General features: G+C 39.4%; 1 protein-coding gene across 2 annotated transcripts in view; it reads right to left on the minus strand.

Moving 5' to 3' along the window:
* Positions 1-13,158, minus strand: part of LOC100694467 (ras-related protein Rab-26) — a 112,841-nt gene that overhangs the window by 53,255 nt on the left and 46,428 nt on the right. For both annotated transcript variants that reach the window (XM_005447990.4, XM_003438677.5), the window contains exons 3-4: positions 11,865-11,906; positions 8,115-8,181 (exon numbers count right to left, since the gene is read on the minus strand). In XM_005447990.4, coding sequence (XP_005448047.1) covers positions 8,115-8,181; positions 11,865-11,906 — 109 coding nt within the window. The remainder of the gene's footprint in view (positions 1-8,114; positions 8,182-11,864; positions 11,907-13,158) is intronic.

Below are 13,158 nucleotides of genomic sequence, written 5' to 3' on the forward strand. Positions count from 1 at the left end.
TAACTAGTGTTTTTTATTCATCACCAGGAAAGAATATCAACTCTTCTTTACAAAACTGGTTTGCACACATTCGTTTGTGCACAGCTGTCTTAGGATACCACTCCAATCGTCACAAACTCATATCAAATTGAGGCCTGGACTTTGACTAGGCCATTGCAGCTCCGGATTGGAACTGATACAAATTTAGCAATTCCGATTCCACCATCGATTAGATTCCTTATCGATTCTCATTGGCTCTGTTTGGGGAGTCACCACCATCGCTAAACAGCATACCGATGGCACTGCATTCATGCAAAAAAAAGTAATGTATTGCACATATTACACAGAAGACTTTTCTTAACAGTAATGCATTATGTTACTTAATTACTCCTAGGAGACAGTAATCAATTATACTACTTGTTGCATTACTTTCACATTTCTCCATAAAACAATCTGAAACACATTGTCTCATAATTACCATTTAAAAATATAAATCTGAGGCTACAATCCCACACACCAACACAAATCCCTAACTCAGACGTAGGCAACCTTTAACATCAAGAGTCATTTTACCTCCTTCAAGCAAAAAGAGAATAAGACAGATGGGCTGATGTAATTGAGAGAGAACAGATGAATAATTATTGTATTCATATTAACAGAATTAAATAGGGTTACAGTTAACCCTAATTCTAACCAGTAGCTCAGGAGCCACATACAGCTATTTAGCAGCCGAAGAGCCAAATGCTCTGCCCTATGCTAATAAGATCACACACATGATCTTTCTCTTAGTATTTAGGTATAAACATAAAGCACAGCACACAGCACAGATATAAAAACAGCACAAAGAGGCTTTAAAGCTATCCCCACAGTGATTCTACTTTAGAAACATGGACAAGCAGAAATGCAGATTGCAGCCTAACTGCTCAGCCTTTTGTTATTGGTTGAAGTTCAGGATCTGCCTAGTGGGTTGTAGTCAGCATTCACTTAGCTAACATCACTCTGGCTTGGTGGCTAGCGCTAGCATGCTATCTGTGCAGGTGCTTGCAAAGAGCCAAAGTTGTGTTAGCAGTATAATGCAGTTGTTTCTATCCTGGATGGAAACAACTGCTTTACTGTCACACTTTTGTGCTTTTGTGCTATAAAAACAAAAGTAGTGTCCATAGCCAAGCTGCAGACTGCACCACTGTTTACCTCCTCCGGCACATGAACTGAAATCAGCTGATTGTAGTGCTAGTGGAAGTGGTACTGATAAGCAGAATCATTAAGCTAGCAGACTAACAGTTCAAGAAATTGAAATACTGGGATTCAGGTCTCTAATTGCAGCACCTTCATTCTTTTCTTCTCAGTCATTCTGCTGTAGATTTGCTGCTGTGATCCAGTGACCCATCTACGCTTAGGATTGGGTTGTGTTATAGCCACGTACTAAGAAAAGGCTGATTTTCAAAAAAAACAAACAACAGCTATTACATTTCAAAGGCAAATAAACGTTGACGTTACATTTTTTTACATTTTCATTTTGTGGGTCATAAATAGAGAAAAATTACTTTCAAAGGGGTAAATACTAAACCAATAACACAAAATGTCTTGCAAATGACCTAGTGGATATTAGGAGCTTAATTTTCTCCATGAGTACCAGTCATGATGTTGACAAGCAAGCCAGACATTGGTTTTTCCACCTCCTGCAGTATGTTCGCATCACGCCTCCCCTTTTTGCATCCCACTTGGGAGTTAAGTCTCAAAACCCTCTAAAATAGACCAATTAACTGAGACGCTTATGCATTAAACAGCGATTTGCCTGTCACTTTTATGACTCCAATCAATTAATTATCACAGCATCCCTTTAAAGAATAATTAGTTCATCTCAAAGAAGAACTCTGTTAGAAATACCAACAGCCTTTTGGGGCATCAGCATTTGAGAATAATCTGTTAAATTGCTGAAAATATATAGAAAAGGGAGAGGGGAATTTGAGTTCCCAAACATTAGTATCTACAGTCACATCAGGAAAAACAAAACAAAACTGGCACACGTGATATACACATTGGGTTGATAAATATAATAAAAGCAATTTACTTATTGATTGAGCTCAGTCAACAGAGACTTTAATAAAACAATTTGGGTAACTGTAATAATGAGAGGTGACAGTGGCCCATAAGGTTTTGTGCCACTTACAATGTTCTAGCATTGATTTTCTCTTTTTCAATATAAGTGAAATGCCTATGAGCTTTTTGAATGATTTTGTTCAGTGGATTGTGCTGGGTGATGTTCCACACAACAATACTGAGTGATAGCAGGTCTTTGCAGGTCACTGGTTTCAGTTGCTTTATGTTTGTTTACTTCCTGTCCAACTTAAATACCTCAGTTATTCAGCATACTCAAACTTCTTAACATAGTCTTCCACAAAGTGCAACTGACTTTGAATGCCTTATTTTTCCAGGCTTAAAAAAAAACTGGTTGTACCTCCACTTATTCGTATTAGATAAGTAGTAACATTAACGGATCCTAACGTTAACATCCTCTACATTTCCTTCCATAGCGTTATCTTTTTATGTCATATTACGATGCATGTTGGTTTTGAAAAATCAATTCACATTGTCTCCAAAAAACACACAAGACTGAAGTTTATACAACTTAGAGGACAATAGTAATGTTAATGGTAATGATTTAATCATTTTCAAGACTTGTGACATTGGATTTAAAACCTTGGATGGCACTGAAAGACTGAAAAGATTATTGCATTTTAGACAGAAACCTATTTAAATAGCAGCATTAATGATGGAGTGGAGCATTTCACTGAGATGTGCCATAACCCTGCTTCCTTACACCATGGGTAGCAAAAGCAATGAAGGCCATTATAAGGAAATGAAGCAGCCAAAGCACCTCATTCAGAACAATACCGCCCGAACAACCCTTTCAATCATAAAGTACCCTTTGGAAGCATCATCTCTAATGCAGCCATTACCTGTTCCTCTAAATCTATTAACTCAATTATTCTGTTTCACTGAATTCATCGTGTTACTTCTGTATGTGAGATATAAAAATGGGAAAGACTTTGGAAGAGTTTCATTTTGGGCTGAAAAGTCTCCCATTTGCTGACGTGGCATTTTGTTACAAAGTGAATGAGTACACCCATTTAAACGTAGTGGTGGTGTTGTGTTTTAGTAGCGTTCGTTAAAGATGGCAGTTGCATGCTAAGTGGCTAAACTGAAACCAGTCACTTCAAAATTGTTAGCTCCACTCTTCTAATAATGTCTAATAATCGGCTATGTACCACAGGCCTTCAAGGTGGCTGTAGTTAAACCTTTACTTAAAAAGCCATCTCTAGACCCAGCAGTCTTAGCTAATTATAGGCCAATCTCCAACCTTCCTTTCATAACAAAAATCCTTGAAAGAGTAGTTGTCAAACAGCTAACAGATCATCTGCAGAGGAATGGCTTATTGGAAGCGTTTCAGTCAGGTTTCAGAGCTCATCACAGCACAGGAACAGCTTTAGTGAAGGTTACAAATGATCTTCTTATGGTCTCTGACAGTGGACTCATCTCTGTGCTTGTCCTGCTAGACCTTAGTGCAGCGTTTGATACTGTTGACCATAATATCCTATTAGAGCGATTAGAACATGCTGTGGGTATTACAGGTACTGTACTGCAGTGGTTTGTATCATATATCTAATAGACTCCAATTTGTACATGTAAATGGAGAGTCCTCTTCACACACTGAGGTCAATTATGGTGTTCCACAGGGTTCAGTGCTAGGACCAATTCTGTTTACATTATACATGCTTCCCTTAGGCAGCATCATTAGAAGACATAGCATAAATTTTCACTGCTATGCAGATGACACGCAGCTCTATCTATCCATGAAGCCAGGTAACACACACCAATTAGTTAAACTGCAGGAATGTCTTAAAGACATAAAGACCTGGATGGCCGCTAACTTTCTGCTTCTTAATTCAGATAAAACTGAGGTTATTGTACTCGGCCCTGAAAATCTTAGAAATATGGTATCTAACCAGATTCTTACTCTGGATGGCATTACCTTGGCCTCCAGTAACACTGTGAGGAACCTTGGAGTCATTTTTGACCAGGACATGTCCTTCAATGCACATATTAAACAAATATGTAAGACTGCTTTCTTCCATTTGCGCAACATCTCTAAAATTAGAAATATCCTGTCTCAGAGTGATGCTGAAAAACTAGTTCATGCATTTATTACTTCCAGGCTGGACTACTGTAATTCTTTATTATCAGGATGTCCTAAAAACTCGCTGAAAAGTCTTCAGCTAATCCAAAATGCTGCAGCAAGAGTCCTGACAGGGACTAGAAAGAGAGAGCATATTTCTCCTGTTTTGGCTTCCCTTCATTGGCTTCCTGTTAAATCCAGAATTGAATTCAAAATCCTGCTCCTCACATACAAGGTCTTAAATAATCAGGCCCCATCTTATCTTAATGACCTTGTAGTACCATATCACCCTATTAGAGCACTTCGCTCTTGCACTGCAGGCCTACTTGTTGTCCCTAGAGTATTTAAAAGTAGAATGGGAGGCAGAGCCTTCAGTTTTCAGGCCCCTCTTCTGTGGAACCAGCTTCCAGTTTGGATTCGGGAGACAGACACTATCTCTACTTTCAAGATTAGGCTTAAAACTTTCCTTTTTGCTAAAGCATATAGTTAGGGCTGGACCAGGTGACCCTGAATCCTCCCTTAGTTATGCTGCAATAGACGTAGGCTGCCGGGGATTCCCATGATGCACTGAGTTTTTCCTTTCCAGTCACCTTTCTCACTCACTATGTGTTAATAGACCTCTCTGCATCGAATCATATCTGTTATTAATCTCTGTTTCTCTTCCACAGCATGTCTTTCATCCTGTTTTCCTTCTCTCACCCCAACCAGTCGCAGCAGATGGCCCCGCCCCTCCCTGATCCTGGTTCTGCCGGAGGTTTCTTCCTGTTAAAAGGGAGTTTTTCCTTCCCACTGTCGCCAAAGTGCTTGCTCATAGGGGGTCATATGACTGTTGGGTTTTTCTCTGTATGTATTATTGTGCGATCTACTGTACAATATAAAGCGCCTTGAGGCGACTTCTGTTGTGATTTGGCGCTATATAAATAAAATAGAATTGAATTGAAATTGAATTGAATTCTTTTATTCTACTGTATTAATTTTATTGCGCCTGTGTTCAGATGCAATGAAGCGTTTTGCCACGCAGGAAATCTTCTGAGGAAAGTGCTACAGTGTTTCATTATAGTCTTTTATTCACACCGCTTTCTGCTTCGACGTTAATTGATTTTTGTCAGCTGCCTTTTGTGATGAAAGCTGGTTGTTTGCAATGTTAAATGGTTCTGACCGCTTTGCTCCTCTAGACATCTTGGTTTCCATTCTTGATTTCAGAAATTAATTTGTCTTTCCAATCATCTTTCAGTTTTTCACTCTGTCATGCTTTCATCAGCCCCCCCACCCCACCCCGGTATATTATGTCTCAATACCTCCCTTTCTTTGCCCTCCTCCTCTTGTTTCTTGTCTCAACCACCAAGTCTGCTTTTCTTCTTTTTTTTTTCTTTTTTAGTACCCTGTGGTTTCGCTCCATGCTGCGGAAATGACAAACTGTCAGTTCCACTGGGGGAGAGGGGGTGAAATAAAGAGTCTGCGGCTGGTTTCTGGACCCAGCTGGACCTTCACATCACCCTCTACACCAGATGGGCCTGGCAGATTGCACTGGGCTCACTTCAACCACCAGCTCATTTGTACTGATTGTCTGAATTTCTTTGCTCTCTGTTCATGGACATAAAAGTGAGAAGTGGGGCCAGAGTTAAATAAGACAAACATCAATAGTTGTCTAGAGGGCATAGTAGTACTCTGAGACATGCTTCATTCACCTCCAACAACTACTGAGCTGTCTTGGGCAAGTCAATAGTCACATTTAAAAACTAAAAAGAAATGCCAGTTTGTCCACTGACATTTGTAGTTTTTTGACCTGTCTCCCAAAATAATGTACAAAACTTTTCACTGCTTCTTCTAAAGGTCCTCACAAACACTGAGTCCAAATAGCATTTAGGCAAAGTCATTAGCAAAGGGGCGACTTCTCCCAACCGTGAGTTATTACTTAAATTAAACCAAAAACGAGTTAACGCAAATTAATCTGCATCACAATTAAAACTTTTAACGCAGATAACGCTTCTGGGAGAATCTGTCTTAAAAGATTGAAGAAAACTATTCAAATTCTCTTTGAATTTAAGCATAGATTCTTTGTTTATTCTGCATTTACTTCATTATATTGCATAAATGTCAGTTACTACCTTAAATATAAAGTTGAAAAAATCAAGCAATTGCGATTAATCGCGATTAATTGCAGACAATAGTGAGATTAATTAGTTTGTTTTCTTTTTTTATTGACAGCACTATTAAGTACACATATAAAGTGCAACTGCCTGCTTTGTATCACTGGTTTCCATCTTTGTAGTCAAGTTTCCATTGTTATCTTATTATACCAAGTATGTCTTGTAAACTATCACAAAGTTAGTTATGTGTCAGTGACCAACAAATACAAGCAGGAGTGGAGATGAGTTATGACTCATTGCGTGTTGTGTAGCGACACAACCAGCAGTGTGAAGTCTGTTGTCTGAACTGGCAGGCCTTGACATTTTCATGTAGACACTTTTCAGCATAGCACCTTATGTGCACAATACAGCAGATGGCGGTGGAGCTGCTCAGTGACAGAGAGCACGGGCTATAGTGAAGAGCTCCAAAGACATCGAATCAGTAACCAGTAATGAGTTTGACAGAGAGCATATGCACTCAGCTAATCATCCATGTAGAGATAAAAGAAAAAAATAAAGAAGTATAAGCAGTGAAACTTCATCTTCCTTGGCAGAACTGTGAGACTTTAACTTCAATTAAAACTGTAGATTTTAAACTACTGACTTAAATCTGTTTACTATTTCCACGCTTTGGACTTCCTCACTTTTACCTGGCGGTGCTCAGAAATGGAAACGAGACCCCTGACTCTGGGATCTTTACATTTCAAAGTCTGAGTCATGAAAAACTGTCCATTAGCTCACAGTAGTAGACAGCTTTCGTGACAGCTGCATTTGGGCTGGATTCCCTCCCCTGGTCCTGTCTGTCAGAGCGAATGAGCTTTATTTAAAAGTCAGCAACAGACGGACAACTCAGAGGAGCTGGTTTGAGGTTCCCTTGGTGCCTTGTTAAAGATCAGTGAGGCTAAACTGTTGCACTGACAGATCAGAATGATGCTGGGCAACTGGCCAGTCACACACACACACATGTACTTATGTATAACACATGCAAACCTCAGGTAATCAAAGCCAAGCGCACACCCATACATAACGGACACAATCAGGTACACGTTTTCAGCCACCTCCCATCATGATGCTATTTTATATGCTGCTGAGCAGATTTTGCATTTCAGATAATGCCAGCAAGTGTGTGTGTGTTCGACTACACCTGCTCATTCAGGTTGGCCTGAGGCAAACTGTTATCAGTACTCAGCGGGGCTGTTCGAGATATAACTACTACACACACATACACCCTCACAAGCACACGTGGGAATAGCTCAGAGCTCCCCAATCCCCCCCCTCCCATTCCCCACTGTGTGAGAGGCAGGCTCATTTTCCCACCCAGTGGTTAGCCTCTCGCTTAAGAGAACCTGCACGCAGCACTGAGCCTCTGGCAAATGCTTGTGCACACACACACATGCACAAACACAGAGTGTGGTGATTCCATCACTTACCAATACTCTGCCACAGAGTCTTGGTTCTGTAAGTATTGGCTAAGTGTATTAATTGTGTTAAAATGGCTTGCTTTTTGTACCAAGAAGTAAGGAAGTTGTAAATAGATTAATGTCCCAGCAACGTGAGAAATACAGGTGGAAATGCACATACCCACACACACACACACATGCACGCCTACACTATCAAAGCCACACGCATGTTTTTGCAATCCCAACAGGTATGAGGGAACAACAAGGAGCAGGGTGCCTGCTGGTGCCAGTCATACATTTGAAGAAAACAAAGGCAATGAAATGTCTGTCAGAACAGTCTGGCTGTGTCAGGAGAAAATAGAGAGTGGAGAGAAGGCATGTCAGTCACAACCAAAGAGGTTCTCACACACACAAACGGAGGAATCCTACCGTGAGCATCGCGATAGTAAGCGTGAGTGACACTCCGAAAACGCTCCTGACCAGCAGTGTCCCATATCTGAGAGAGAAGGGAGGAAGGAAGAGCAGGATGAACAGAACATAGCATAGTGAACAACTAAATACATAGATTAGTTGCTTAGCAGTTTAGCAACTAAATTTAAAACAGCATCTTTAGGGCTGTAGTAAGACAAATTCTGCATTGAGTGTGGAGGTTGGTATTATATATAGAATAGAATAGAATAGAATAGAATAGAATAATCCTTTAATTGTCCCACAAGGGGAAATTTGGTTGTAACAGCAGCCAGAAAGACACATATACAAACAAACAGTACACAGGACACAGAACAGAAACATACACAATTTTTTCTTACACATTTACATTAAGGACAATGGTTACTATAAACAGAGTACTGTACAGTTATTAAATTAAATATAAATAACTACAGATAAGAGGTAAACCAGGTTGTAGTGCGAATCGGTTGATTAACTTATTGCAGTTACAGTGCAGATGTAAACATCTATGTTTGTTGGGAGCAGTTCTGATTGTACAGTCTGACAGCTGCAGGGAGGAAGGACCTGTGGAAACGCTCCTTCATGCATCTAGAATGCAACAATCTCTCACTGAAGGAGCTCTGCAGTTCAGCAACATTTCCATGCATGGGGTGGGAGACTCTGTCCATCAGAGATGTTATTTTTATTTATAATAAAATATATATATATATATATACATATATCTACATAGAACATAAGTACTCGAGTACTAGACATAACCTTATTACCTGAGTACCAGAGAAACTGAGGTCATAAGTACCCTTTTTTATTAATACAAATTGGTTAACTTTACACACTTACACACAATGACTAAAATACATTGGATTAATACATGGTGCAATACAGTATTGTGAAAAAGTTGTTTTTGTTTTATATTTGACAACATGACATCATTCAGATCATCAGACAAATTTTAATAACACACATTATTAACTGACATCATTAATCTTACAATGCTGTGATTGCAGCCATTCCCCAACTCTCTGTGAATGGTACTCATGGCCATTGATCAGTGTTCTTTGATCAATGATTGTGACAATTTGCATATTAATGATCAATGAACTGACCTCCCAGCCCATTGTTCATTCAGTGGGTTAGTTTCAGTCATTGTGCAGATGTACTGCTTCTAAGGCTGGGGAAACCTGCAGCCAGTCACTTGGATGAGTGACGAAATGTTTCTCCCACTGAAAACGGTTCTTCCAGATGAACACAATCAACCTTTTGGGATTATTAACTGAATTAACTGTGTAACTTTGGAAAGTTCAGTTCAGTTTCATTAGCCACACCCAGGCCTGATTACTGCCAGACCCACTTAATCAATGAATGACTTAAACAGAACCTGTCTGACGAAGTGAAGTAGGTTACAAGATCTCAAAATAGGAACACATCATGCTACCAGAAACTCAAGAACAGATGACGAACAAAGTCTTTGACATATATCAGTCTGGAAAACTCCTGAACTCACATTAAAAAACAGACTGGGAAAAAATGTAAGAGGTCCAAGGACAAAATAATGACTGACCAAAAAGAACAAATTCTCATCTCGGATTTATCAGAAAAACCTATTCATGATCCCCAAGTTGTGAAAATATTCTGTGGACTGTTGAGACTAAGGTTTTGGAAAGTTTGCTGAATATCTTCCATGAGAATGTCTGGCCGTTCATTTGTGTCCTTAAGCTCAAGCACATTTGGGTTATGCAGCAGGACAATTATCCAAAACACACCAGCAAGTCCACCTCTAAATGACTCAGACAAATAAAATGAAGGTTTTAGAGTAGCCTAATCAAAGTTTCACAGGAAATCCAGTCCTTTCTAAGCTTCAGCTCTAGCTTTTTGTTACAGCCTTTTGAAAATGTATTAAATTCATTTTGCACCTCAAAAATTCTGCACACACACCTCATAATGACGAAGTGAAAAAAGTTTGGTTGAAATTCTTGCATATTTAATAAAAATGATGCTCAATACTTTGTAATTACAGACTCAAGTACTCAAGTGTAAACAGCATTAACCTGAGCTAAATTTGAGTGCCAAGGCTATGAATCTTATATACACGTCACATTTTTATTTTATTTTTTTAACAAATTTGGAAGAATTTAAAATGAATACTTTGTGACTACTTTGCAGATGCACTGTATATTCAGGTTTCTACTGAACATAACACAGTCACAGTCCACTGATAAACAGCATTCTCTTTGAAAACTTGAGTCAAATTTAACTCCTCTGAACATTAGCATTCTTGCATGATACTGAAGAAGTCATTAACGGCCTTCACTCTTTAATATTATCCCATATTTCTCCTTTTCTGGTACCTGCTGTTGTAACTTGTGTTATCACTCACCAAAACAGCTTGCACTTTCTTGAATGAATCATGTGATTAATTGGTTTTGCGCTCACTTTTATACTTCTTTAATTTTCCTCTCCCTTCATTTTAATCTTTTCAATTCCATTTACTCCATTCAGTCAATTTTAACTAATGAGAAAAACCAACTAAAATAGATCAAACATTTTAGATATGTCTCTACGGGTGATCCAGTCATCAAGAACATGAGCCAAAGTAGAACCAAATATGCTAAAATGACTAGTGCAGATAAGGATGTTTTATCATAGGTGAGTGCGTTATAATGAAAGTAGTCTACAGCGAATCAGAAGTGGATTTTTTCCTGCTTTCTGCTATACACGAGTAAGGGTAATTATTGAGTTCTTGTACCTACAAGACCCAATGTTAATATTAAATGAGCTTGAAAGTTGTAAAGTTGATGCTTATCAGCACAGACTGACTCAGAATAATTGCAACATGCTGGCAATCTGTCTGCATTTATAAATCAAACATTAGTTGCAAATCTTTGTAAGTTTGTCTGAGAGCGATTGCAGTCAGTCCCAGTTAGGCAACCTGTGCAATCATCTTACAATCAAAAACACTTCTCCCGAGGTTTGTGGTCTTACACGTTAAACCTGTGGGCGACCAGTTGGTGCAACTACCAAGCTACCAATCCCAAAAAATTAATGGATAACCAGCAACTTTTCTTTGTTTCATGGAGGCTATCATTCTGTTTTTACCCATGTGTGACTCAACCATAAAACAACATTACAGGATTTTTTAAAGGTTTTAAAGATTTGACTGACTTGATTTTTTACTGCCATAAACATTTTGGTAATAGTGCAGCTTAAGCTCAGCAGTCACATTTCCACTTATGCTGTAATGTAATTAGTCTAAAGATGCGTCAAGTTTCATTAAACTAATTCATGAAGTATCACCTGAAATATGCCATCTGACAGACAGACAGATGGATGAACATGGATGGATTAAAGATGAGAAAGATAAAGAGAGAGAGAGAGCGTTAGCATTGTGTAATTGAGGTGCAAAAAACCATCAGACAGTAGCTAATGCGGTTTTGGAACGGCCAAGAGTCATTGGTCTCTCTGCCTGTCTGTGTCTCTTGTTGATAACTTCCAGGCTTGATAATCTGATGGAAAGTCTGCAATTCCCTCTTGTGTCTTCAGTCAGGCAGAGCGGCAGGCTAATTGACTGATAGAGATTAACTAAGGCCCCATTAAGTCATCATTTGCACTTTTTGCCCCTCCCACAGCAGGAAATGAAAAATAACCCACACGTACGTTTGGACAGGAATGGGGGAAGGAAAAGAAGAATTCATCTTTTTATAGAGAGATATCGTGAATTTTGGTTCTTACCTGCAGTTTGACCTTCACAGCATCAATGCTCATAACTTTATTCTGAAAGACAAAAGAGAAAAATGATAAATGCTAAAACACAGCTGCAGACAGAAAGCCAGAAAGCCAGGTAACAAGAGAAACGGGGGGAAAGTCAAACAGTGATAAGGACTTTTGCTACAAGCACATAAAAAAAGAATACAGAGGCATCGGAGTGAGACTAAATGATGCTTTCAGGTACTGCTGAAGGAATTTGTTTGATTCCCAGAAGTAGAGCTTAGAAAGTAAGACAAGCTATGCATGCAGAGGCTGATGTATTACAGTCGGCTTACTGTGACCACAGTTGTTGTAATAAGGGCTTGGCCTCTGCCGTAAGGCTCTCTTTTATCACTGTGATATTGCCAGCACACTGTTCTATCTATAGCTCTATGCGTGTACACCTTTTGTTATGATGAAGCCTTTTGTTTCAGGGAGTTGCATCATTTACCCGCATGACGACTGTCAAAGCACATACGCAAACACACACACAAAGGCGTCTCAGTGCTTCTGCCATGTCACGTCATGGGGAAAGAGTTAATGGTCAGTGATGCAGCCAGTCCTGCATTATGTTCTGCAGTTCTTTTAGTGTAAACAGGGAACTTTTCCACCAATGCAGGGAGTGCGATAATACTGGCAATGCACACACCTCTTTGGTTGGGACACAACGGGAATCTCAGCAACCGTTTCCACTCTTTCAAGCAGATACAGGTAAAAAAATACATCAGGGAAGCCAATTTCCACTTGGTTCAAACCCCTTAAAAACCTGTTTTGTTCTGCATTTTATAATGTCTTGCCACCCCAGTGCAAATATGACACATCACCGTCCACTTTGTGCTTGATGGGATGTTGCCGCAACACATGAGCTTTGATGTTGTTCTCCTTCGCTCCAGTCTTGGCACTTGCTTGCCCTGCATGCAAACGCTGAGGGTACAGGGACTCCATAAACTATTCCTTTGTTGATGAGCCCAAATAATTTGGTATTCTGTGGCATGCTTTGAGTTCTCTGTGGGGTGAAACCACCAAGAGTTCTGCAGCTGGATAAGCCGTATCAGTTGCTTTGTAGCAAAAACAAAAATCCAACAAAAACAAGTGCTTTCTAAAAGGAAAGATGATGGGTATAAAAACTTTGAGTTCTTTCTAGTTCGTAGAGTTGTCACAAGGGAAATAAACTCAGGAGCAAAAAAGGGTTGAATTAATGATGTTTATTGGCTTGCTCAAGGTCAATATTGGAAATCAGACATGCCTGTAGAAACATATCCTGCCTACTAAAGTTCAT

Source organism: Oreochromis niloticus, linkage group LG8, assembly GCF_001858045.2.
Source record: "Oreochromis niloticus isolate F11D_XX linkage group LG8, O_niloticus_UMD_NMBU, whole genome shotgun sequence".
Lineage (NCBI taxonomy): Eukaryota > Metazoa > Chordata > Actinopteri > Cichliformes > Cichlidae > Oreochromis > Oreochromis niloticus.